The 27,029-nt window shown below is 46.2% G+C and overlaps 1 protein-coding gene across 3 annotated transcripts in view; it reads left to right on the forward strand.

Annotated features, from left to right (window-relative positions):
- The window catches only part of LOC120933624 (NXPE family member 3-like), a 54,716-nt gene extending 27,911 nt beyond the window's left edge, over positions 1-26,805 (forward strand). For 2 of the 3 annotated variants that reach the window (XM_040346932.1, XM_040346931.1), the window contains 3 exons: positions 8,103-8,176; positions 17,162-17,368; positions 26,009-26,805. In XM_040346932.1, coding sequence (XP_040202866.1) covers positions 8,103-8,176; positions 17,162-17,368; positions 26,009-26,544 — 817 coding nt within the window. In that variant the 3' untranslated portion in view covers positions 26,545-26,805. The remainder of the gene's footprint in view (positions 1-8,102; positions 8,177-17,161; positions 17,369-26,008) is intronic. The other variant, XM_040346933.1, reaches the window with a different exon arrangement.
- Positions 26,806-27,029: the final 224 nt, after the last annotated feature.

Here is a 27,029-nt window from a genome sequence, read left to right on the forward strand (position 1 = left end):
CTCCCTAGCACTTTAATAACAATTCCTCTCACAAACGCTTTATGAGCGTTCCACAATATAGTGTCAGTAGAAGTTGTTCCTTTGTTTAGATTGAAGAATTATTCAAGTTTCTTTTGAACAGAGGCAGAGTGTTAAGGAGAGTGGAAAATTGAGTAATTGGCTCTCCATATCCTGGTGCGTGGTTGGGTAGACATTGCATCTGTGGTTATCGAGAATGGGGCGTGGTCCAACCACGTTATCGTAGCTATAGCCGAATCAATAATGTTAGATAGTGTCCATTTGTCCACTAAGAAAAAGTCAATCCTGATATAAGAATTATGCCTGTGAGGCCCCGTACACATGGCCGAGGAACTTGACGTGCCAAGCACGTCGAGTTCCTCGTCGAGTTCTGGGATGAAGCCGCCGAGGAGCTCGGCGGGCCGCCTTCTCCCATAGAACAACGAGAAAATAGAGAACATGTTCTCTATTTTCTCGTCGAGCTCCTCGGCGGCTCCATCGAGCCAAAACTGTACAGACGACAGAGTTTCTCGGCAGAATCCGGGTTTTGACCGAGTTTCTCGGTGAATTCTGCCGAGAAACTCTGTCGTGTGTACAGGGCCTCAGAGAAAAAGGAATAGTCCCATTTCTTCGGAGGGTTCCAATGAAGACTTTTGTCGGATCTGTATACTTCGGATGCTCTTAGAAAAAGTAGTGAGGGTAGAGCTGGAACAATAAACTTAATAGGTTATATAAACAGTTGTTAATCTATCATTGAAGGCTTATGGTGTCTGTCGAAAGTTCTAAGAAGATTCGATGAAGCAGCTAAACTGTACGACGCCGCTATCGTACATTTCCGGTCAAATGCTCCGCCCATAGGCTATAGAAGAATTCTAATGTTGGTTAACTAGTAATAATAATTTATAAATATAATTATTACTAGTGTCATACAACATTAGAATTCTACTATAGCTTGTAGGCGGAACATTCGACCGGAAATGTACGACCGCGGCATCGTACAGTTTAGCTTCTTCGTTGAATCTTCTTAGAACATTCGACAGATACCATAAGCCTTCAATGACAGATTGGACCTTAAAGCGGAGCTCCGACGTAAACATTTTTTTTTAAAAGCAAGCAGCGACAAATACTGCAGCTGCTGACTTTTAATAATTAGACACTTACCTGTCCTGGAGTACAGCGACGTCGGCAGCAGAAGACGAGCAATCGGGAACTGACGCACTACCCTCAGGTCCCCGCAGAGTCTATGCCAGGAGTGGGTGCAGATACCCGTCTTATACAGGTATCTGCACCCCCTCCCCCTGAAAGGTGCCAAATGTGGCACCGGATGAGGGGGAGGAATCTGATCAGCGGAAGTTCCACTTTAGGGTGGAGCTCCGCTTTAATTAATTCGGATTTTCGGATTAATTCATTTTTAACGAAACAGAATAAAAACAAATTTCGGGAGTAACTAAATCAATGTGCTTTTCGGATGAAATTGAGATTCCGAAATTAAATATTTCAGTGTGCACATGTCTAGAAATCAGTGCATTTTTATAGCACTGATCGCTGTATAAATGACAATGGTCGCAAAATAGTGTCAAAAGTGTCCGATGTGTCTGACGCAAGTCACTGTCACGATAAAAATCTCAGATCACCGCCATTACTAGTAAAACATAAAAATGGCATAAATATATCCCTATTTTGTAGACAATGGGCCAGATTCATGTACAATGGCGCATCTTTGGACCGGCGTAGCGCATCTTTTTTACACTACGCCGGACCAGCGCGGAGAGGCAGGTAGAGAATTCATGAAACTTTTTCTGTGCTAGATGCCCCAGCGGGGCGGATTTTAGACGGCGTAAGGCGGAGTAAATCCAAATGGGAGTCACCCTATGCAAATGAAGTGCCGACCGTGGCGCAGGGGTCACGCTGGGGCGCATCTTAGACCGCGCATGCGCAGTGACCTCCAGGGGGTAAATGCCCCAATCTGCACATGCTCAGAACTGCGCCCTGGCGTGACCCCTGAGCTACGCCGGCCCACTGCCTACGCCCAGGCCATAAATAAGCCCAGACTTCCGCCCTACAGGTGCAAATGTACCCAAGCATGTTTTCTTCCTGCTAGGTCGTTTGCTATTGTGTGCTGGGGCAATTATGGCTGCTGAAGATTCCTCAGGTGGGCGGATGACCAATTTCAGCCCAGAGGAGAGGGCTGTAATAATCGACGGGCTCTCCCAACATGGGGCCCGCCTCTATGGGCCACAGAGTGGCCACACTGGAAAGGCTGATAAAGCCAGAATTTATGCGGAAATCACAACCCAGGTCAATGCTTTGGGGGTGGCGGAGAGGGAGCCAAGCACATCCGCAAGAAGATCAATGACCTGCGGAGACTGGTGAAAGAGAAATTGGTGGCCAGGAAAAAACACGCAAGTGGAACAGGTGGAGGACCAGCCACCAGGATCACCCTGACACCGGAGGACCTTGTCGTGGCCAGGTTCCTGGATAGGGAGCTGGTGGAGGGCCTGGAGGGCTTCGATTCTGGGGATCAGCCCTTGAGGACAGGTAAGTGTGTTTTATCTTTTTTCGGGTGTGTTGCATGTGTGTGTGTGGGGGGGGAGGGAACAAGTGTCAAGTGTGTGGGTCCACCAACATCTGAATGTTTTGTGTCATCCACAGATGTGTAGGATGGAGCTGGTCCATCATCGGCTGCAGGGCGACCCACCACATCCATGGTGGAGACTGCCCCTACCTCTGTGCTGGAGGAAGTGGAGGAGGAGCAGGTCGTGGTAGAGGAGGATACTATTTATTTGTTGGTGGAGACCCCCATTCCTGCCCCCTCCCAAACCTCCCCCTCATGATAGTTACCCCCTCAGGGCTCTCAATCCCTATCAGGGATTCCCCATCTAGGGACACCAGCCCCTCCAGGGCCAGCTCCTCACGGGACATCAGCCCCTCCAGGGCCAGCCCCTCCAGCCGGCCTCAAGCCGCTCCTGCCCCTAGGATGGCTTAAAAAAAACGAGGGGAGTCCCTGAGGAGTTGGAGGTCAATCTGGCAAGGGACCAAACCAGACAGACCCGCCATATTGGGACTCTTGCGGGGGATCTGACACGGGTCGCAGCTAGCCTGGCGTCCTCTGCCGAGAGCCAGGCTGCCTGCACTGTGGCAGTGCAGGAGGCCGTTACGCAGCAGGCTGGGCAGAGTCGGCTCATAAACGAAAGTCTGCAGGACGTTGTGGGGAACGGGGCAGCCTTTCTGTCCTGTCTGGGGGACCTGCAGGCCACCACATCTGACCTGGTCTCTGAGGTCCGGAGCCTGGCAGGTGCTGTCAGAGAGGAGGGGAGGCTGACACGGTGGAGGGCCTGGAGGGCTTCGATTCTGGGGATCAGCCCTTGAGGACAGGTAAGTGTGTTTTATCTTTTTTCGGGTGTGTTGCATGTGTGTGTGTGTGTGGGGGGAACAAGTGTCAAGTGTGTGGGTCCACCAACATCTGAATGTTTTGTGTCATCCACAGATGTGCAGGATGGAGCTGGTCCATCATCGGCTGCAGGGCGACCCACCACATCCATGGTGGAGACTGCCCCTACCTCTGTGCTGGAGGAAGTGGAGGAGGAGCAGGTCGTGGTAGAGGAGGATACTATTTATTTGTTGGTGGAGACCCCCATTCCTGCCCCCTCGCAAACCTCCCCCCTCATGAGAGTTACCCCCTCAGGGCTCTCAATCCCTATCAGGGATTCCCCATCTAGGGACACCAGCCCCTCCAGGGCCAGCCCCTCACGGGACATCAGCCCCTCCAGGGCCAGCCCCTCCAGCCGGCCTCAAGCCGCTCCTGCCCCTAGGAAGGCTTAAAAAAAAAGAGGGGAGTCCCTGAGGAGTTGGAGGTCAATCTGGCAAGGGACCAAACCAGACAGACCCGCCATATTGGGACTCTTGTGGGGGATCTGACACGGGTCGCAGCTAGCCTGGCGTCCTCTGCCGAGAGCCAGGCTGCCTGCACTGTGGCAGTGCAGGAGGCCGTTACGCAGCAGGCTGGGCAGAGTCGGCTCATAAACGAAAGCCTGCAGGACGTTGTGGGGAACGGGGCAGCCCTTCTGTCCTGTCTGGGGGACCTGCAGGCCACCACATCTGACCTGGTCTCTGAGGTCCGGAGCCTGGCAGGTGCTGTCAGAGAGGAGGGGAGGCTGACACGGCGCCAGCAGCGCAGCACTACCACCCGCCGGCTGCAGATGCAGGCTGCAACCAATAGATACCTCCACCGGCTAGCCGTGGCAATGGAGGGCAGGCAGGCAGATATGGAGAGACTGTGGGAGACTTCCACCACCAGCCCCCCTAGCTCCACCAGCCCCCCCCAGCTCCACCAGCCCCCCAGCCCCGGCTCGCCCCAGGCAACTGTGCCCCAGGAGCCTAGGGACAAGAAGGAGCCCACGACAGGGCCGTTGATTATTTTTCCTATTAATTTTATCCTCTGGTTATGAGTTTTTTTCCTACGTTATTACTCAGGTTATGAGTTTTTTTCTTTGATATCCCTGCACACGGGGAGTAGTGCAGGCTTCAGTGTGAATGGTGTGTGAATGTGGGGGGGGGTGACACTCCTGCCATTAAGGTTTGTGACCCTCAGTCGTTGGTGAGAAGTGATCCCCACGACCCGTGTGAAAGGTGTATGAATGTACAGCAACATAATTGGAGCCTTGGCGCGGCATTGCTGCTCCTTAGTATCATGGGGGGTACTTCGGTCTAATCCAATTCAATGTGGATGTGGGGTGTATGTGCTAGGGACTACAGTGTTGTGCATGCATGCATTCTCATTGTGCCATGTTTAATGTGTGTGTTTAACATGAAAAGAAGCGTTCCACGAGGCATCTCCTGACTGCTCTTCCCTCAGCAGACGGGGTAGCCTCTGGCAGGGGGGGTTATGTGGTCCGGGGGTCAGGTCATCGCGTAGCTCAATCTGCAGGCCCCTTCTCACGGCAAAGTTGTGCAGAATGCAACATGCCCCGATGATCTGGCACAAGAAGTTTTGGGAATACAACAGGGTACCCCCAGACTTATCCAGGCATCGGAAACGGGACTTCAGGAGGCCAAATGTGCGTTCCACCACTCCACGGGTATGTGCGTGTGCTTAATTGTATCTTCTCTCTCCTGGGGTTTGGGGGTTCCGGAATGGAGTCATGAGATGGGGTCCCAGTGCATATGCCGCGTCACCTGGAAGGGAAAAGCCAGGAGGATGTTAGTCGTGCATGTGCCCCTCGTGATGTCTGCATCATGGGGGGGGGACAGTCATACCTGACACCCATGTCACTCACCAGCCAGCCAGGTGTCCCCATACACGTTCTGTTCAAATTCTGTTGGGATGTTGCTTTGACGGTATATGAAGCTGTCATGGCTGGATCCTGGGTGTTTGGCACGGACGTGCCATATGAGGTATTGGGCATCCACTATCACCTGTACATTGATTGAATGCCAATGCTTCCGATTGCAGTATATGTGCTCTGTTTCACGGGGGGGCTGTAGTGCCACAGGTGTGCAATCAAGGGCCCCCACGGTGCGTGGGAATCTGGCAATTTGGTAGAAATCTGTCATTGTCTTCATCCGCTGGACCTCCTGGGTGGGTTTGATGAAGTGGTGGGACATGCGTCTGAGTATTGCAGGGACAACCTGGTGCACACATCTGCTCATGGTGGATTGTGACATCCCAGCCACCACTCCACTTGTTCTTTGAAAAGATCCACTGGCGAGGAAATGCAGTATTGCCACTACCTTGACCAGTGGCTGCACTGCATGTGAGCGGTGTGTCTTGCTGGTGATGCTGCAGGGTTCTGGTTAATTCCAGGATGGCTTCACGGCTGAATCTGTAGATGCGATACACCTCCGATTCCCCATGGCAAAGACGTCAATGCGCGTGCGGAATATCCTCTCCCGTGCCCTCCTACGTGCCCGTCGACGCAGTAGTGCTATGACCACGGCTGCCCCTGGCATGTTGGCACACAGATGTGTTGTCCAGCAAGTGTGGTTTCTCAGGTCGTCTGTAGCGGTGCTGCTTTAGCTGCTCTCCAGCTGACCTGTTTAAGTCTGGTGCAAAGTTACCCCTGCTTTATGAGGGGTAACTTTGCGCCGGAATTTCCAGTTACGCGCACCGGGAGTAGCCTGCGCCGATCATTCGTAATTTGGTGAATCGGCCCAACTCCCTCATTTGCATATTTAAAACACAAAAACCATGGCCGCGCCAGATCCGACCAGCGTAAATATGCGCCAACGCCGCACCGGCGTTGAAATGTTACACCGAGACGAAGAAGTCTATTTTGAGGCGTATCTGGTTCTGTGGGTACGGCGCAGAGATACGACAGCGCAAATTTGCACTTACGCCGCGCATCTCGAGATACACCGGCGTAAGTGCTACATGAATCTGCGCAAACCAATCAATATACGCTTATTGCAATTTTTTTTTACCAAAAATATGTAAAAGAATACGTATTGGCCTAAAATGAAGAAAACATTAATATTATATATTTTTTTTAAATTGGGATATTTAGTATGGCAAAAAGTAAAAAATATTGGGGCAGATCCACAAAGCGAGTACGCCGACGTATCTACTGATACGCCGGCGTACTTTCAAATTTCCCGCGTCGTATCTTTGTTTTGAATCCTCAAAACAAGATACGACGGCATTTGGGTTAGATCCGACAGGCGTGCGGCTTCGTACGCCTTCGGATCTAAGATGCAATTCTTCGGCGTCCGCTGGGTGGCGTTCCCGCCGTAATCCGCGTCGAGTATGCAAATGAGCATTCTTTTACCGCGTCTCTAGTCGGCTTTTTCCGGCGTATAGTTAAAGCTGCTGTTTGGTGGCGTATAGTTAAACCTGCTATGTTAAGTATGGCCGTCGTTCCCGCGTGTGACATAAAAAATTGCAATAATTCCCACAATATTTTCTCTAAGGTCTCTGCTAAAAAAAAAAAAATGATATAATGTTTGGGGGTTATAAGTAAGGTCTTCAAGTGGTTAGGAACCATTGACAGTGAGAAGCTGTCATATATAGAAGCACTGGAAATACCCCTTCTATATATGAAGCTCGGCTCCCACCAAACAGGGAGCTGAATGGACAAAATTCAGACATTCATTAAAACACCTGGGGCCGGATTCAGAAAGAGATACGACGGCGTATCTCCTGATACACCGTCGTATCTCTGAGATCCGACGGTCGGATCTATGCACCTGATTCATAGAATCAGGTTCCGCATAGATATCCCTAAGATCCGACAGGTGTAAGTGACTTACACCGTCGGATCTTAGGCTGCAATCTCACGCTGGCCGCTAGGTGGCGCTTCCATTTGTTTACGCGAGGAATATGCAAATGAGGAGTTACGCCGATTCAGAAACGAACGACCGAATCGGGCTTTTTATTTACGTTGTTTGCGTTCGGCTTTTTCCGGCATATAGTTACCCCTGCTATATGAGGGGTAGCTAATGTTAAGTATGGCCGTCGTGCCCGCGCCGAGTTTTGAAATTTTACGTCGTTTGCGTAAGTCGTTCGCGAATACGGATGGACGTAATTTACGTTCACGTCGAAAGCAATGACGTCCTTGCGACGTCATTTAGAGCAATGCACACTGGGAGATTCTACGGACGGCGCATGCGCCGTTCAAGTAAAACGTAAAAAACGCAGGGTCAAGGGAAATTTAAATAAAACACGCCCCCTACATCCCCATTTGAATTACGCGGCCTTACGCCGCAACACATACGCTACGCCGCTCTAACTAAGGGCGCAAGTTCTTTCTGAATAAAGAACTCGCGCCCAAAGTTAGAGCGGCGTAACGTATCGGAGATACGTTACGCGGGCCGGACAGATACGCCATTGTATCTGAATCCGGCCCACGAACATCGAAAGTTTGGCCTAAACCTTGGTTTGGAATGAACTCTTGGCTCATGGAACATGTTTAATGTGGGGAAAAAAAAGAAAAGAAAAATACAAAGTAACAAAATTGTCAGCAAAAGACATTTCCTTGCAAATTATGTAACAAAAATAAATAAACACATACAAAAAAAATCCTTTAATAATGAATAGCTTTGATAATAAATAAATAAATAAATAAATAAATAACAGCATTTCAGCTTTTATTTTTCTTTGGCCCTATCAGGTCACTGATTGACCAAGAAATCCCATCAAACCTTGGATCACTTAATGTCTTACCTCTGAAGAATGTCACAAATGGTAAGTGTTTTTGAGTAAAAAAAAAAAAAAAAAAGTTTCTCATTGAATGCAACTTGAGCCAGATTCTCGTAGAATCGTTCAAAACTGCAGCGGCGTAACGTATGACATTTACATTATGCCGCCGCCGCAAGTTTTACAGGCACGTGCTTTATTCTCAAAGAACTTGCCTGTAAAGTTGCGGCGGCATAGCATAAATCCCCTGGCGCAAGCCCGCGTAATTCAAATGAGCCGGGTAGGGGGCATAGAGCATTTAAATTAGGCGCGTTCCCGCGCCGAACGTACTGCGCATGCGCCGTCCCTAAAATTTCCCGACATGCATTTCGCTAAATGACGTCGCAAGGACGTCATTGGTTTCGACGTGAACGTAAATGGCGTCCAGCCCCATTCACGGACGAGTTACGCAAACGACGTAAAATTTTCAAATTGCGACGTGGGAACGACAGCCATACTTAACATTGGATACGCCACCTAGGGGGTATGTTTATCTTTACGCCGCGTATCTCTTATGGAAGGGGCGTAAATTTACTGCGACGGGCAAGCGTACATTGGTGAATCGGCGTAACGACTCATTTGCATATTCTACGCCGACCACAATGGAAGCGCCACCTAGCGGCCAGCGTAAATATTGCACCCTAAGATACGACGGCGCAGGCTGTCGTATCTTAGGCATGTTTAAGTGTATCTCAGTTTGAGAATACATTTAAACATACGACAGGCTTAGATTCGGAGTTACGTCGGCGTATCTACTGATACGCCGGCGTAACACTTTGTGAATCTGGGCCCATGTGTCTACATTGTGTACAGAATTCCAGGGATGGGTCCTGGACAGGAGATATATTTACTCACTATTTGGGTTGTGGACTATTTAACCAGTTAACCACTTGCTTACCGGGCACATATACCCCCTTCCTGCCCAGGGGAAATTTCAGCTTTCGGCACTGTGTCATTTTAACTGACAATTGCGCGGTCGGGCGACGTGACTCTCAAACAAAATTGTCGTCTTCTTTTTCCCTACAAATAGAGCTTTCTTTTGGTGGTATTTGATCATCTCTGCGGTTTTCATTTTTTGCGCTATAAACAAAAATAGAGCGACAATTTAAAAAAAAAAAGCTAATTTGCATACCCAAAGCGGAAAACGACGCAAACTCTACCCAGCGGGCGCCGAAGTATTGCACCTACGATCCGAAGGCGTACGAAGTCGTACACCTGTCGGATCGAAGCCAGAAGCCGTCGTATCTTGGTTTGAGGATTCAAACTAAAGATACGACGCGGCAAATTTGAAAGTACGCCGGTGTATCAGTAGATACGCCGGCGTACTTCTTCTGTGAATCTGGCCCAATATTTTTTACTTTTTGCTATGATAAATATCCCAATTTTTTTTTTTTTATATTTTTTTCTCAGTTTAGGTCGATACGTATTCTTCTACATATTTTTGGTAAAAACAAATTGCAATAAGCGTATAGTGGTTGGTTTGCGCAAAAGTTATAGCGCCTTCAAAATAGGGGGCAAAATTATGACCTTTTTTTAAATTTTTATTTTTTACTAGTAATTGCGGCGATCTGCAATTTTTATTGGGACTGCGACATTGCGGTGGACACATCGGACACTTTTGACACATTTTTAGGACCATTCACATTTATACAGCGAACAGTGCTATAAATATGCACTGATTACCGTAAAAATGTGACTGGCAGGGAAGGGGTTAACCACTAGGGAGCGAGGAAGGAAGTGATTCTAACTGTGGGAGTTCCACGTCCTTGTCTGTGTAACGGGCGATCGCGGGTACCTGGCGGACATCGGCACCTCAGGGACACGGCGGGCACGCGCGCCCCCCAGTGGCCGGAAGAGCCGGGATGTCAATATACGTCCTCCCGGCATTGTAGAGCCACCTTGTGGCCTTCAATTTACAATGGCTGGGGCTCCAAGTGGTTAAGGACCGACTCCTGTACATTTACGTTGGCAGAATAGCATGGCTTGGCAAAGTAACATATATTTATGTCACTTTGAAATTCCCCCCGTGCGGGCACACACACCCTTGCCACAAGCTTTGTTTCCGTGCCCGCGGGACCCGCAGACTTGATGTCCGCTGGTGTCCCATAATCGGGTCACAGCGCTGCAGAACGGGGAGAGGCAAGTATAAACAAGCATCTTACCGTTCTGTCTAGTGACACTGATCGTATGTTCCCTCTCATTGGGAGTAGCGATCAGTGATATGTCACTTGTAGCCACGCCCCCTAACAGTTAGAATCACTCCCTAGGACACACGTAACCCCTTTAGCGCCACCTAGTGGTTAACCCCTTCACTGCCAGGGGTCATTTACACAGTAATCAGTGCATATTTATAGCGATGATCGCTGTTAAAATGACAATGGTCCAAAAAAATGTGTAAAAAATGTCCAATGTGTCCGCCATAATGTTGCAGTCACGATAACAATTCCAGATCGCCGCCACCACTAGTAAAAAAATAAATAATAAAAATTCCATAAAACTATCCCCTATTTTGTAGACGCTATAACTTTGCGCAAACCAATCAATATAGGCGTATTGCAAGTACGTTTTTTTCGATATTTTTTGGAGATATTTATTATAGCAAAAAGTAAAAAATATTGCATTTTTTTTTTCAAAATTGTCGCTCTATTTTTGTTTATAGCACAAAAAATAAGAACCACAGAGGTGATCAAATACCTCCAAAATAAATCTCTATTTGTGTTTAATAAAGGACGTCAATTTTGTTTGGGAGCCACGTCGCATGACCGCGCAATTGTCAGTTAAAGCGACGCAGTGCCGAATCGCAAAACTTGCTCTGGTCTTTGGCCAGCGAAATGGTCCGGGGGTTAAGTGGTTAAGGGAGAGTTCAAGGGACATTTTGTAGTATTTAGGGGTTGTCACCCATGCAGAGTGAGGTGTTTCTGGGGTTAGTCCAACCCTTCCCTTCTTCATTCTGCTACTGATGGCCTTTGCAATAAAATTGCACCACTGTCCTCCTCCCTGGAAGCACTTTCTCCTCTTTCTACACGCAGAACCAGGCCTCGTCTGCTACAACCCTGGCAAACAGACGACACCAGAAGTCTCAAGAGACACAGTCGTGCTCTTGAGCGAGTGTGGCGTGAATCTAAATACTTGCAAGACTTTACCCTCTACAAATCTGCCCTTCTCAAATACAACTCCTGCCTCCACTCCTCTAAACAAACCTACTACAACACTCTTATCAAAACCCTCTGATCCAAACCTTGTCAACTTTTCTACCTTTAATTCCTTACTTAACCCCCCCCCCCCCCCCCCCCCCACTGCCTCCACCCACCAATTTTACCAACCGCCCAGGAGATTGCCAACCATTTCAAAACCAAAATCGACACAATTCATGATGAGATGTCCAGCATCCGACTCCCCTCCAACCAACACATCAGGTCCAACACTGCAACACTGCACTCAATACTTTCCACCTTAAGCCCTGTTACCACCGAGGAGGTTGCCAAACTCCTCTCCATGTCCCATCTCACCACCTGTCCCCTCACAATTACTGCGACCACCTTACAACTAGACATGTGCACAGCAAAAATGTTCGTTTATTTCGGTTTCGTTTCTGTTCGTTTATCGTGATTCGTAACGAGTCGTAATTTCGTAAGATGTTAGTTATCGTATTTTCGTAACACTCTTTTTTCCGTTTCCGTTTTTTTCTGTTAGTTTATTTTTCGTTGAATCGAGATTAGTATTTTCGTTATATTTTGTATTCTGCCGCGTTCGTATTTTTAAAATGATTTTATTCGTTCCTTCGTTTTTAGGTTAGTTTAATTTTTGTTGTTTTGCTATTCGTATTTACATTATATTTTCCATCATGCCGCGTTCGTATTTTCGTAAGAAATATATCTTCGTTGCTTTATGATCATTCGTATTTTCGTGTCTAATTTCCTTTGATTGTAAAAACGTACTTTTGTAGATTTTATTGCATTCGTAATTCTGTTAGAATACATTTTACGTTTATTCGACACACTACTCGTCGTAATTTTGTAATTCGTACTTTACTGTGATTGACTTGACTGTCTTAGGCCCCTTTCAGACGTCCGCTCCGCCTGTCCGTAATTACAAGTCCGTTAACTGACTTGTAATACATCCCTATGGGATCGCGTCCGTTAGCGGATGGAGCATCCGCTAACGTCCGCGTCCGTAGGGATCCGGTTTTCGGACGGAAGAAAACCCTATTTTTCTTCTGTCCGGCGGAACGGAACTGATGCAGACGGACAGACGGTCCGTCTGCATCCGGATCCCCATAGGGCAGAGCGGAGCTGAGACAGGGCGGTCTCTGCACTGTGTGCGGGGACTGCCCTATCCGCCAACAGCTCAGCGGGGATCCCCGCTGAGCCGACGGAGACACACGGAGCGGACCCAGAAACGGTCCGCTCCGTGTGAAAGAGCCCTTAGTTAGCACACACACCCTGTCTAGAATGAAATCTGACGTAGAAGAAAACTAAAATATGTCAGATATTACAAATACAAATCTAGAAATGAGATGCACTGCAGTCTAACACAGAAAAAGACACAAGGAGCCAGGAGGTAATGAGAAAGAAGCTCATTGGGGGAAGGAACAAACCTCTTCAGAGGAAAGAGACAGCGCTCAGTGGCTATTGGTCAATGTCCAGAAATATTTCAGTACTAACGAAAGCTAATTTTCGTTGTTTTCATTTTCGTTGTTTTCATTTCCGTTTTCCGAAGAATCGTAATTTATTTTTCGTTAGTTTTGATTTTCGTTTTTTATTCTTTGTTCGGCATTTCGGTTGTTTTCTATTCGGTCTTCGAATATTAGTACGTTTGCATTTTCGTTCATTTTGTTTCTTCGTAATTATTATTTTTTTTGGGTTCGGTATTTTCGTTGTTTCTATGTTTTCGTTTCTTTCTTCTTTCGTATCTTCGTTGTTTTTCATATTCGTTATTTTTAAAATATCGTTATTCGTTATTAGTTGCGCTAAACCGTTCGTTCATTCGTATGTTAACGAATCAACTAAAATAACGAAAATTTACGGAAAACGTATTCGTAACTTAAAAAATTGCACATGCCTACTTACAACTATATCCTAAACTCTCTAACGCACACCTCAACCTCTCCCTCTCCTCTGTCACCTGTCCCTCTCCGCTCAAACATACACTGGTTACTCCAATACCAAACATGCACTGGTTACCCCAATACCAAACATGTACTAGTTACCCCAATACTTAAAAAGCCCTCACCGGACCCCATCTGGTTGAATAATTCAAGACCCATCTCCCTGCTCCCGTTTGCCTCCAAGCTCCTCAAACGCCTTGTCCATGACTGTATGAGTTGTTACCTCACTGACTACCTCACTTCCTCTTTCTGTTGGGGTACCCCAAGGCTCTGTCCTTGGGCCCCTCCTACTCTCTCTCTATAGCTCTCACCTGAGCCAGTTGATAACCTCTCATGGCTTCCAATTCCACCTCTATGCCAATGACACCCAGATCTATCTCTCCACTCCTCAACTCACCCCCTCAATCTCCTCACGGATCACAAACTTACTGAATGACATATCGGTATGGATGTCACACCACTTTCTCAAACTCGATCTTTCTGAAACTGAGTTTGTAATATTTCCTCCTCCCTGATCCCTTCCCCATGAGTTTATCATTAAGTTCAATGGCAGAACCATTGATCCCTCTACCCATGCCAGGGTGCTGGGTGTAATCCTAGACTCTGGTCTCTCCTTCAGCCCCAATATCCAATCACTGGCTAAATCTTGCTGCCTTAACCTCCGCAACATCTCCAGAAATCACCCCTTTCTGTTTGACGACACCACAAAGCAACTTATCCACTCCTTGGTTATTTCTGCCTCGACTGATGCAACTCTCTCCTCAATAGCCTACCCTTACACAGACTATTCCCCCCTTTAGTCTATTATGAATGCTGCTGCTAGACTCATACACTTTACTAACCGATCCATGACTGATGTTCCTCTCTGCCAATCCCTTCGCTGGCTTCCACTGCCCAACCATATAAAATTTGAAATAATAACCAAAACAAGGCCATCCACAACATTGCCCCCAGCTACATCACCAGCCTCATCTGCAGATATCGCCCAAATCTTCCTCTCCATCCCTCCCAAAACCTCCTTCTCTCTACGTCCCTTGTAACCTCCTCCAATGCTCGACTCCTGAACTTCTCAGGAGCCTCTCCTATCCTCTGGAACTCCCTTCCCTTGTATGTCCAGTCAGCCTCTTCTCTATCCACCTTTAGGAAATCCCTGAAAACAAATTTATTTTGAGAAGCCTATCCCGCACCCACCTATGAACTGTACCCAAGCCACCCCCATCAGACCATCCCCCGCAGCTATTACCTTTTGTACCACACCCCTTTAGAATGTAAGCTCCATAAGCAGGGCCCTCCTGTCCATTCTGTATTGAACTGTATTGTTATTGTGCTGTCCCTTTCTACATTGTAAGGTGCTGCACAAACTGTTGGCGCTATATAAACCCTGGATAATAATAATATTAATAATAATAGTCCGGTAGGAGAGGGGAGGACTGATTTTAGTACTCTCAGGATTATTAAGGGCTGGATTCACAAAGAGTTACGCTGGCGTATCAGTAGATACGCCGACGTAACTCGGAATCTAAGCCCGTCGTAAGTTTAAGTGTATGCTCAAACTGAGATACACTTAAACCTAGCTAACATACGACGGCCTGCGCCGTCGTATCTTAGGGTGCAGTTTTTCCGCTGGCCGCTAGGTGGCGCTTCCGTTGATTTCGGCGTAGAATATGTAAATGACTGGATACGCCGATTCACGAACGTACGCTTGCCCGTCGCAGTAAAGATACGCCGTTTCCGTAAGAGGTACGCCGGCGTAAAGATAAAGCTGCCCCCTAGGTGGCCTAGCCAATGTTAAGTATGGCCGTCGTTTCCGCGTCAAAATTTGAAAATTTGACGTTGTTTGCGTAAGTCGTCAGTGAATGGGGCTGGACGTAATTTACGTTCACGTCAAAACCAATACGTCCTTGCGGCGTACTTTGGAGCAATGCACACTGGGATATGTACACGGACGGCGCATGCGCCATTCGTAAAAAACGTCAATCACGTTGGGTCACCAATCATTTACATAATACACGCCCCCCTCATCCTCATTCGAATTAGGCGCGCTTACGCCAGCCCCATTTACGCTAAGCCGCCGTAAGTTAGGAGGCAAGTGCTTTGTGAATACAGCACTTGCCTCTCTGACTTAAGGCGGCGTAGCGTAAATACGATATGCTACGCCGCCATAAAAATGCGCCGATCTACGTGAATCCAGCCCTAAGTCTTTATTTGTGACCCAAAATTCTGAGACTTGGAGAGACTTTGGATGGGAAAGAGCCTCTAAACTCTGATTACAGGTACTTCAGTCTCGAAATAGTTAACCTACCTGCATGGGAGGATGGAAAAGCAGCAGGAAGGGGTTAGAACGTGTCTATGAGGTAGCGTTGAGTAGTTCACAGCTGTGAAAAAGTGTGGAGGCTGAGACTACTTTTCATGTAAACCCAAGCACACTGGAATCCTAAACCCATGTGTGGGACTGATATATTGGTAGTGAGCTGTTACGTTCTTTAATCATACCAGGATAATACCAAGATAATGGACTATTTGCTTTATTTGTTTTTATCTGTTTTTTGTTTTCTTGTTTTGAGAGTCCCATAAAGCTCCTTACTTTATTTTATAAGCGGCTGGCAGGTGATCCCAGGTTCTCCGGAGTAGATCTGTTTAAAGACAGGTATTTATCACGCACTGCGCATGTGCCGTGACGTGGATGCATGCACAGCACCGCCCTGCGGCTGCTCACAACCACGCCGGCACAACTGCCTAAGCTACGCCGGATCACCGCGTACGCCGTGAACATAACGTACGCCCAGACATACACACGTCCAACGCACAATACGCCGGCTTGTGTTCCCTGGTGCAGACCTGTGCATGTCTGTTGCCGGGTTGCACCTCATTTATGGGGAATAACTTTATGCGCATCTTGCGTAGCATGCGCCGATCATTACGCACGTTTGTGAATCAGCGTATTTCCCTCATTTGCATGTTTGAATGGCTAATCAATGGGAGCAGCACCATGCGCCCAGCCCATATGTGCGCCCACCCTACGCCGGCGTGTGCAAGCTACGTCGGCGGGGTGTAGCCTGTTTTTAGGCGCATGTTGGTTCGTGGGTCTGCCACACACATACGCCGGTGCATATTGGCACTTATGTCGACGTAACGTGTTATACGTCGGCGTAAGTTATTTGTGAATCTGGGCCTATCTTTTTATATACATAATTGTTGACTCTTATGCTTAAGAGAGATTTCCAAACTCAAGCAAGTATGTAATTTTCTGTTGGGCGTGAACAATGAAAAAACCTGATCTACCAGTGCCATTTATAGATGTGACTAATAGATGGGGAGTTTAAAAACACTCCTGGCTGGCAAGGCAAGGTGAATTAATAGATCAGTGACTTTGAGACTGGTGACTGCTCTTAAAAAAAAAGTTCTGCCTTGGCACAGACAACATTGGGTGCCTAGTATTACCTCTAGTAGACAGAAGCCCTTATTTGCTCTCCCCTCTGCTCTAATGTTCACATTCTAAACCCTTTGACTTTCCCGACTTGCAGGCTAAGCCCCATATACCCATCCTCTCCCAGTACAATAACAGCAGCACCCATATTGGCCATTGAGGTGCTCTTATTAGACCAAGGTGGTAAGTATTTTGAAATGATATACAGTTGGTTCAAGTTAGCTAATTTCATGTGTTGCACATTGAGAAGCTGGATAACGCAATGTAGGGTATGAGATAGTAACAAAGTCATTGGCATTCAAAGTGCGACAGCGTTAAATCTGAAAATTGGCCTGGGCAGGAAGGGGGTGAAAGTGTCCGTTATTGAAGTGGTTAAGGATAATAATCATTCATAATTTAAAAATAAATATCTGATGTTAGTGGCATCATAAGAAAGGTGATTTTGATTATTTTTCTCTAGGTACAAATGTTGCATGTATCGCTGGGCTAAAGAACCCAAACCCCTCAGGATTCTATTACCAAGATGTCTGGAAATCTCTGGTCTGCTCCAATAAACACTTTGATAATCATACTATGGCAACAAAATGCCTTGCTGGGAAGATGGTCTACATGTTCGGAGACTCTACAATGCGACAGTGGTGGGAATACCTTGTGGATTTTATACCAAGTATGTTACATGACAGGGAATAAGTAGAACCCCTGTCTGGTATTTATTGTTATTGGTGTCCTGTTCTAGCGACAATGTTTTCACTGTGGAAGGAAATAATGGCAAATCTCCAATGGGGACACATTCAGGAAAGAAAAGTTAATGTTGGGTCAAGAAAAAAAAGGGGAAAAAGAAACTGCGCTAAGATCAAAAGCGGGCTCGTAAGCCCACACAAATGCCTGAAGCTCACGCGTAAAGCAGCGACTCTTCTGTAGACTACAAAACAGTGGACGGAAATTGGAAAAAATATAAAATTGCGCTAAACCTACATTGTGACAATATACCTAATTAAGGCCTCGTACACACGATAGGTTAGCCAGAGGATAACGGTCTGATGGACCGTTTTCATCGGTCAAAACCGATCGTGTGTGGGCCCCATAAAAAAAGCCAACTTGCTTAAAAATTTAACCGATGGACGCCTAACCGATAGGTGAAAAACAATCGTTAGTATGCAAAACCATCGGTTAAAAACCCGCGCATGCTCCGAATCAAGTCGACGCATGCTTGGAAGCATTAAACTTTGTTTTTTTCAGCACGTCGTCGTGTTTTACGTCAACGCGTTCTGACACAATCGGTTATTTAACATATGGTGTGTAGCCGTGACGGACCATCAGTCAGCTTCATCGGTTAACCTAAGACAACGGTCCTTCACACTCTGGTTAACCTATCGTGTGTACAGGGCTTAATAGATGTGAACATAAACACATATGATAAATTGGCATAAAGCAAGTGATTAATAATGAGAATTAACTTAAATAAATATAAATTTTAAGGAAACACCCATAAATGAAAACAAGTGAAATTAATATAAAATTAAAATAATATAAAATATCAATGGTGGAAGTCCATGAGTTTTCATAAAGTTAATATATGAATGATCTATCTGTGGCATCAACAAGTGTGCACAAAACCTTGAACAAGTGACATCCACTCTCTTCAATCGTTAAAAAAAATGCAAAATGGTCGGCTTACCAGAGCCCCGTGGTCCCCTATTACAGAGGACCCGAAGGAGCCTTTAGTAAATCACAGCTAGAATGTGGCAACACTGAGGACCCTCCGCACCGTTAATCAGCATACTCCATAATAGTAGAGACCAAATGGCAATGATGTGGCATGTAAGAAACAAATTGCCTTGATAGTGTAAAACCTTAGCATCTTATTAGAGTAAAAAATGTGTTGCACTAACAATCTTAACCACTTAAGACCCGGACCATTATGCAGGTTAAGGACCTGGCCCCTTTTTGCGATTCGGCACTGCGTCGCTTTAACTGACAATTGCGCGGTCGTGCGACATGGCTCCCAAACAAAATTGCCATCCTTTTTTTATTTATTTGATTACCTGTGCGGTTTTTATTTTTTGCGCTATAAACAAAAATAGAGCAACAATTTTGAAAAAAATGCAATATTTTTTACTTTTTGTATAAAATAAATATCCCCAAAAAAGATATAAAAACATATTTTTTCCTCAGTTTAGGCCGATATGTATTATTCTACCTATTTTTGGTAAAAAAAATCGAAATAAGCGTTTATCGATTGGTTTGCGCAAAATTTATAGCGTTTACAAAATATGGGATCGTTTTATGGCATTTTTATTAATAATTTTTTTTTTACTACTAATGGCGGTGATCGGCAATTTTTTTCATGACTGCGTAATTATGGCGGACACATCGGACACTTTTGACACATGTGACACATGTGACACAAGTGCTATAAAAATGCACTGATTACTGTGAAAATGACAATGGCAGTGAAGTGGTTAACCACTAGGTGGCGCTAAGGGGTTATGAGTGCCCTAAGGGAGTGATTCTTACTGTAGGGGGTGTGGCTGTAGGTGTGACGTCACTGATCGTCATTCCCTATATCAGGGAACAGACGATCAGTGTCACTGCCACAGTGAAGAACGGAGAAGGTGTGTTTACACTCACCTCTCCCCGTTCTTCAGCTCCTGTGACCGATTGTGGGACACCGGCGGCGATTGGGTCCAGGGGTCCCGCGGGCGCGGTCATGGAAATACTTCCCGGTGTCGCGCGCGCGACCCACGGCTGGGCTCTTAAAGGCAACGTACAGGTACGCGCCTGTGCCCAGCCATGCCATTCTGCCGACGTAAATGTGCAGGAGGTCCTTAAATTGACAAATAAGCCGTAAGCCTGCTGTACCAGCCGGACGCAAACAGGCAAACCCGTCCGTCTGGAAGTCAAGCAGTAGTGGATGGTGACGTCAGCGCGCCACTCATTCCACCCTACTAGTTTCGTGATAGGTCACGTCGTCCAGGAGCACCGTTCACATCTATTACAGTAATTAGGTATATTGTCACAATTTAGGTTTAGCGCAATTTTATATTTTTTCTAATGTTGGGTCAAACCTTTGTCCACACTACAAGCTATGTCTTTTAACCACTTCCGGACCACCACACGCCGATATAGAACAACTGTTTGAAGAATGATATCTTTGTTATGGCAGCAGCTAGCTGCCATATCCCCAGTATCATCTTCTTCAGCAGGCGTTCCGGTTTCCAATAATAGTGGTCTGTGTGGCGGATTCGCCGCAAGATCACTTTTATCGGCAGCGGGAGAGACCCCCCTCCCGCCACTCTCCCGATAACCCAGGTATCCTCTTCTTCAGCGGGCAGTCTACTTTCTGAAAATAGTGATCTGTGTGGTGGATCCCCTGCAAGAGGGCCCCCCTCCCGCCGTTCTCCCATGCCCTCCGCCGCTTCGGCAGCGGCAGAGGCGATTGGGTCCTCTTCCATGTGTACTATGGAGACGAGTGAGGGGAAGATGGCCCCCACCTTTCTCCATACCATTGCAGAGTCGAAGCGGCATTTTAGTGTAAATATGAGATGTGAGGTCTTTTTGACCCCATATCTCATATTTAAGAGTTCCTGTCATGCTTTTTTCTATTAAAAGTAAACATTTTTTTTTAAAGAACAGTGTAAAAAAAAAATGTAAAATAAATAATAAAAAAAATGTAAAGCTTGTGTGAAGAAGCGAACGCATATGTAAGTAGCGCCCACCTATGAAAACGGTGTTCAAACCACACATGTGAGGTAGAGCGAGAGCAATAATTCTAGCCCTAGACCTCCTCTGTAACTGAAAACATGCAACCTGTAGAATTTTTTTTTCAACGTCGCCTATGGAGATTTTTAACCACTTGACAACTGGGCACTTAAACACCCTTAATAACCAGACCAATTTTCAGCTTTTGCTGCTCTCACATTTTGAATGACAATAACTCAGTCATACAACACTGTAACCAAATGAAATTTGTGTCCTTTTTTTCCCACAAATAGAGCTTTCTTTTGGTGGTATTTGATCACCTCTGCGGTTTTTATTTTTTCCGCTATAAATGAAAAAAGAAAGAAAATTTTGTAAAAAAAATGAATTTTTCTTCATTTCTATTATAACATTTTGCAAAAAAGTATTTTTTTTTTCATAAATTTGGCCAAAAATGTATACTGCTACATATCTTTGGTAAAAAAAAAAAAAAAAAATTGGGTTATTATTTAGTCTGGGTGAAAGTTATAGGGTCTACAAGCTATGGTACCAATTACTGAAAATTGATCAATTTGATCACATCTGAAGTACTGACAGCCTCTCTCATTTCTTGAGACCCTAACAAGCCAGAAAAGTACAAATACCCCCCAAATGACCCCTTTTTGGAAAGAAGACATTCCAAGGTATTTAGAAAGAGGCATGGTGAGTTTTTAGAAGTTGTAATTTTTTCCCACAATTCTTTGCAAAATCAAGATTTTTTTTTTTTTTTTAACAAAATGTTCATATTCGCCGGTTATTTCTCACGCATATGCATAACACTAATTACACCCCAAAACACATTCTGCTATTCCTCCCGAGTATGCCAATACCAAATGTGTGAGACTTTTACATAGCGTGGCCACATAGAGAGGCCCGACATGCAGGGAGCACCATCAGGCGTTCTGGAACACCCAGACCAATTCTGACATTCCTCTCCTACATGGAAAAATCATAATTTATTTGCTAGAAAATTACATAGAACCCCAAAACATTATATATTCTTTTTTTTGCAAAAACCCTAGAGAATACAATGGCGGTCGTTGCAACTTTTTATCGCGCACGTTATTTTCGCAGCAATTGTTCGAATGTGTTTTTTTGGAAATAAAACGGTTTTGTGCTTTTAAAAAAAAAAAAACATTAAAGTTAGCCCAATGTTTTTGCATAATATGAAAGATGAAGTTACGCCGAGTCAATAGATACCCAACATGTCACCCTTCAAAATTGCACACGCTTGTGGAATGGCGGCAAACTTCGCTACTTAAAAATCCCCATAGGCGACGCTTTAAATATTTTTACTGGTTACATCTTTTTAGTTGGAGAAGAGCTCTAGGGCCAAAAGTATTGCTCTTGCTCCAACGTTCGCAGCGATACCTCACATGTGTGGTTTGAACACCGTTTTCATATGTGGGCGGGACTTGCGTGTGCGGTCGCTTCTGTATACGAGCACGCAGGAACAGGGGCGCTTTAAAAAAAAAAATATTTTTATTGTTCATTTCACTTTATTTATTTTAGTTTGATACGTTTTTCCCCAAAAATAAATGTTTTGATCACTTTTATTCCTATTACAAGGAATGTAAACATCCCTTGTAATAGGAATATAGCATGACAGGTCCTCTTTACAGTGAGATGTGGGGTCAATAAGACCCCCACATCTCACCTCTAGGCTGGGAAGCCTGAAAAAAAATTAAAAAAAATAAAACGATCCTGGTTTTCGATCGTAGCGGTGAGTCAGAAGAGGCACCGGAGGGAGAAGGGAGGGGAGACGTCCCCTTTCGCCTCCCGTAAGAACAATCAAGAGGCGGAACAGCGGCCATGATCATTCTTATGGTGTAGGGAATCGCCGGCTGAAAAAAATGATATCTGAGTGATGCCTGTAGCTGCAGGCATCATTCAGATATCCCCGCACAAAGTCAAGGACGTCATGACGGCCGGCGGGCGGGAAGTGGTTAAAATGCATTTTTTCCCCAGAGTATTTTCTGGGTACTGCAGAGTATTAGCCGGGGTATTGCAGAGTATTAGCCGGGGTATTGCAGAGTATTGGTGTTGGGGAATTGCAGAGTATTGGTGTGGGGGTATTGCAGAGTATTGGTGCGGGGGTATTGCAGAGTATTGGTGCGGGGGTATTGCAGAGTATTGGTGCGGGGGTATTGCAGAGTATTGGTGCGGGGGTATTGCAGAGTATTGGTGCGGGGGTATTGCAGAGTATTGGTGTGGGGGTATTGCAGAGTATTGGTGCGGGGGGTATTGCAGAGTAATTGTGCAGGGGTAATGCAGAGTATTGCCGGGGAGTAATGCAGAGTATTGCCGGGGAGTAATGCAGAGTATTGCCGGGGAGTAATGCAGAGTATTGCGCAGGGGGGTATGCAGAGTATTGAGCAGAGGGGGTATGCAGAGTATTGCGCAGGGGGTGGTATGCAGAGTATTGCGCAGGGGGTATGCAGAGTATTGCGCAGGGGGGTATGCAGAGTATTTCGCAGGGGGGTATGCAGAGTATTGCGCAGGGGGGTATGCAGAGTATTGCGCAGGGGGGTATGCAGAGTATTGCGCAGGGGGGGTATGCAGAGTATTTCGCAGGGGGGGGGGTATGCAGAGTATTTCGCAGGGGGGGGTATGCAGAGTATTTCGCAGGGGGGAGTATGCAGAGTATTTCGCAGGGGGGGGGGGTATGCAGAGTATTTCGGAGGGGGTATGCAGAGTATTGCGCAGGGGGATACGCAGAGTATTGCGCAGGGGGGTACGCAGAGTATTGCGCAGGGGGGTACGCAGAGTATTGCGCAGGGGGGTACGCAGAGTATTGCGCAGGGGGGTACGCAGAGTATTGCGCAGGGGGGTACGCAGAGTATTGCGCAGGGGGATATGCAGAGTATTGCGCAGGGGGGTATGCAGAGTATTGCGCAGGGGGATATGCAGAGTATTGCGCAGGGGGATATGCAGAGTATTGCGCAGGGGGGTATGCAGAGTATTTTGCAGGGGGATATGCAGAGTATTGCGCAGGGGGATATGCAGAGTATTGCGCAGGGGGATATGCAGAGTATTGCGCAGGGGGATATGCAGAGTATTGCGCAGGGGGGTATGCAGAGTATTGCGCAGGGGGGGTATTGCAGAGTATTGTAGGGGGTATGCAGAGTATTGCAGAGTATTGTAGGGGGGGTATTGCACAGTATTGCAGGGGGTTTCAGGGATGGCTGAGCAGGGATGGATGGATCTGTGACTGCAATAGTCACAGATCCATCCACAGCGCTGCTGACACCCGCGCTCCCCCCTCTCACACTGTACCGCTCGGTACAGAGAGAGGAGGGAGGAACCGGCGTCATCAAAAGACGCCGGTTTGTTTACATGTGATCGCTCCGTCATTGGACGGAGCGATCACATGGTAAACGGCCGCTATCAGCGGCCGTTTACCGCAATTCGTGATCGGCCGGGTCCTCTGGACCCGGCGGTCACGAATGTTCCCGTGTGCGCGCCCCAGGGGACGCGCGGGAGACGGACTCTGGGAGGACGTACATTGACGCCCTCCTAGAGTTAACCACCCGCCCTGTAGACGTATATTGTCTATGGGGCGGTTACCAAGTGGTTAAAGGGTAAATGTTTGTTGCCATTCCACAAGCAGGTGCAATTTTGAAGCGTGACATGTTGGGTATCATTTTACTTGGCGTAACATTATCTTTCACAATATAAAAAAAGGGCTAACTTTACTGTTGTGTTATTTTTTATTTTAAAAAAAGTGCATTTTTTTGCAAAAAAAAAGTGCGCTTGTAAGACCGCTGCGCAAATACGGCGTGACATAAAGTATTGCAAAGACCGCCATTTTATTCTCTAGGGTGTTATAAAAAATGTATAATGTTTGGGGGTTCCAAGTAATTTTCTAGGAAAAAAATACAGTTTTTAACTTGTAAACAACAAATCTCAGATAGAGGCTTGGTCCTTACAGTAAGTGCTTAATTTCAGTTGTGTGCCTGTTAGAGAGATTTATCCTAAGGGCCCTTTCACACATGTGGACAGTATGTCCGTATTTCATCCATCCGTTTTTGGATGAAATTCGGACATACATGTATCCCTATGGGATAGCGGGTGTCAGCGGATGAACATCCGCTGACACCTGATTTCATTGGTCCCTGCTATGGTCTGATTTTTCAGACGGAGGAAAATCCTATTTTATACCTGCGGATCGGGTGAACACGGACAGATGGTTCGTGTTCATCTGATACCCCCATAGGGGAGAGTGCAGATCTAACAAGGCGGTCCCTGCACATTGTGCAGGGACCGCCCTGTCATCTGCCGGCTCAGCGGGGATCAACGGAGCGATCCCCGCTGAGCAAGCGGATAAGAAATGTATGGATCCTCACGGGATCCATATGTTTGAAAGGGCCCTTACTTCCTGTCCTTGTTGGTAATGGCGAAAATGTTTCCAAATAGGGTGTAAGAGGGGCTTCGTGGTTGGCTAGAATTAGTGGCAAGAGTGCAAGTCCCTACCCACGCTCCTGTCCTGCTAGAACATTGTCCTCCCCTGCTTAGAAATTCCTGGGCATTGACCCATTCATTCACAAAGGAAGGAATGTCCACACATAACCTAGTTTGCTGCACTTTACTGATGGAATTATGGAAATGTCATAACAGATCAACATACAATCCGGAGTCACTTGACATTACACAGCCAATCACATTTAGTGAACGGACCGCAGTAGTCACATGTGAAAGCATATACAGCTTCTTTATCAGCCATCTCCCTATAACAGTTTCTCCTTCCACCTAGGGTCATTAGTACTTACAAGATTGTACTTTCTTTAGTCACCTCCTCCTTAGGTACACCTTTCCTAGGACCCTCCAGGTAAGCAGCCTCACTTAAGGAACTCCTGGCCTGGCCTGAAAGACCTTTTGCAATCTACCATAGCCCCCACCCCCATAAGGGACATAAAGTCTACAGCCGGCTTTTCCTGTGTGCAGTTCCACGCCTTTTACCCTGTCCAGGGCCTACATGTGCTGGCTACATCCACATAAGGTTGGAATGTTTATCTTCCATGCCCCAAGTGTGTGTGTTCCTCCCTATCTGACTTATATATGGTTGCAGGGGCGGACTGACCATTGAGTCACTCGGGCACTGCCCGAGGGCCCCATGCCACTAGGGGGCCCCATTAGGGTTGCCAGGCTCAGTAAAACCAGGGACAGTATGTAAAAATCTGTGGTTTTTTTACATCTGTCCCTGATATGTCCGAAACTAACATGCATTTGATGTGAAAATCCAGAGATTTTAGCTGCCCCGCCTCTGCACTGCCTCCTGGTGTGGTTGCCATCTGTAAGCCCTGGGGGCCCCATAATCTTCTATTGCCCAAGGGCCCCATTAGTCGTCAGATCGCCCCTGTATGGGTGTTGACTCACCTCTGACATCACCGCAGGAGTACTCTACCTAAAAGAGGTCTAGCACCCAATGACAATGTCTGCTGTAACCAGATACTGTTTTGGTACAATGGAAACAAATAGCACAAATGTGTTACATATTACATTTCATAGCTATTACATTCATTTTGAATCACTTATTAATTTTACCTTGCATATTTTTCCAAAATCTTAGCTCTGAAGCAGATCAATCTTCACGTGATTCACCACAATCCAGGTCCGCTTCTAGCCACAGATGCAGAATTTAATTATTTGGTCCAGTGGAGAGCCCACCAGAAACCTTTACGCATGGAACGTAGTGGAATACAAGAACTACGCTACATTTCCTCAGAGTTGGATCGATTGGGGAACCGGAAAGGGATGATCATCGTGATAACATGCTGGAGCCACTTTCTTACTTACCCTGTTGGAGTATATATCCATAGGTTACATCACATTCGAGAAGCAGTAGTTCGACTGTTAGAGCGCAGCCCCGAAACAACGATCCTCATCAAATCGGCCAACACTGGCTACCGGTTTGACCATGGAAGTGACTGGTTATCAGTGCAGCTGGACATTTTGATGAGAGCTATGTTCTCGAAGCTACCGGTTACAGTTCTTGATGTTTGGCAGATGACCTCTTGCCACCGTGAACCGGAAAATCTCCACCCTATAAAAGTCATTATTAAAAATGAGGTAGACTTGATGCTTTCATTTATATGTCCTCATTAACAATCAGTGGCATGTTTCTATAATGTTTATAGCACATTATTCAGTGGGAAGTCCAAGTCTAAGTAACACCTTCTATATATAGAGGACAGAAAATGTTATGAACTGCTTTGGTTGAAGATGGACAAATCTACCGAGTAGATAACTAAATATGTAGGCAAGTGTAAAGAAGACTACCACGGATTGGACTGCAGCTTTTATTTATATGCCTCTCAATGTAAACTTAATTGTTTGATTAAATTAAATATTGTATTTTTCATCTTATCTATTTGAAGTGAATGTAATCAGCATCAAGGAATAAGGATTATGTAGAAGTGGACATTGTGAAACCTACTTGAACCCTTTTATTGCCACCAACATATGTCATACGTCACTGGCAGTGGGGGTTTTACACACACTGCAGAAGCTGACTGCGGTCTTAGGGTCTAAGACAGTGATGGTGTACCTTTTTGAGCCCAAGTGCCCAAACTGAAATAAATAAGTTGAAT

Source organism: Rana temporaria, chromosome 3 (genome assembly GCF_905171775.1).
Source record: "Rana temporaria chromosome 3, aRanTem1.1, whole genome shotgun sequence".
Taxonomy (NCBI): domain Eukaryota; kingdom Metazoa; phylum Chordata; class Amphibia; order Anura; family Ranidae; genus Rana; species Rana temporaria.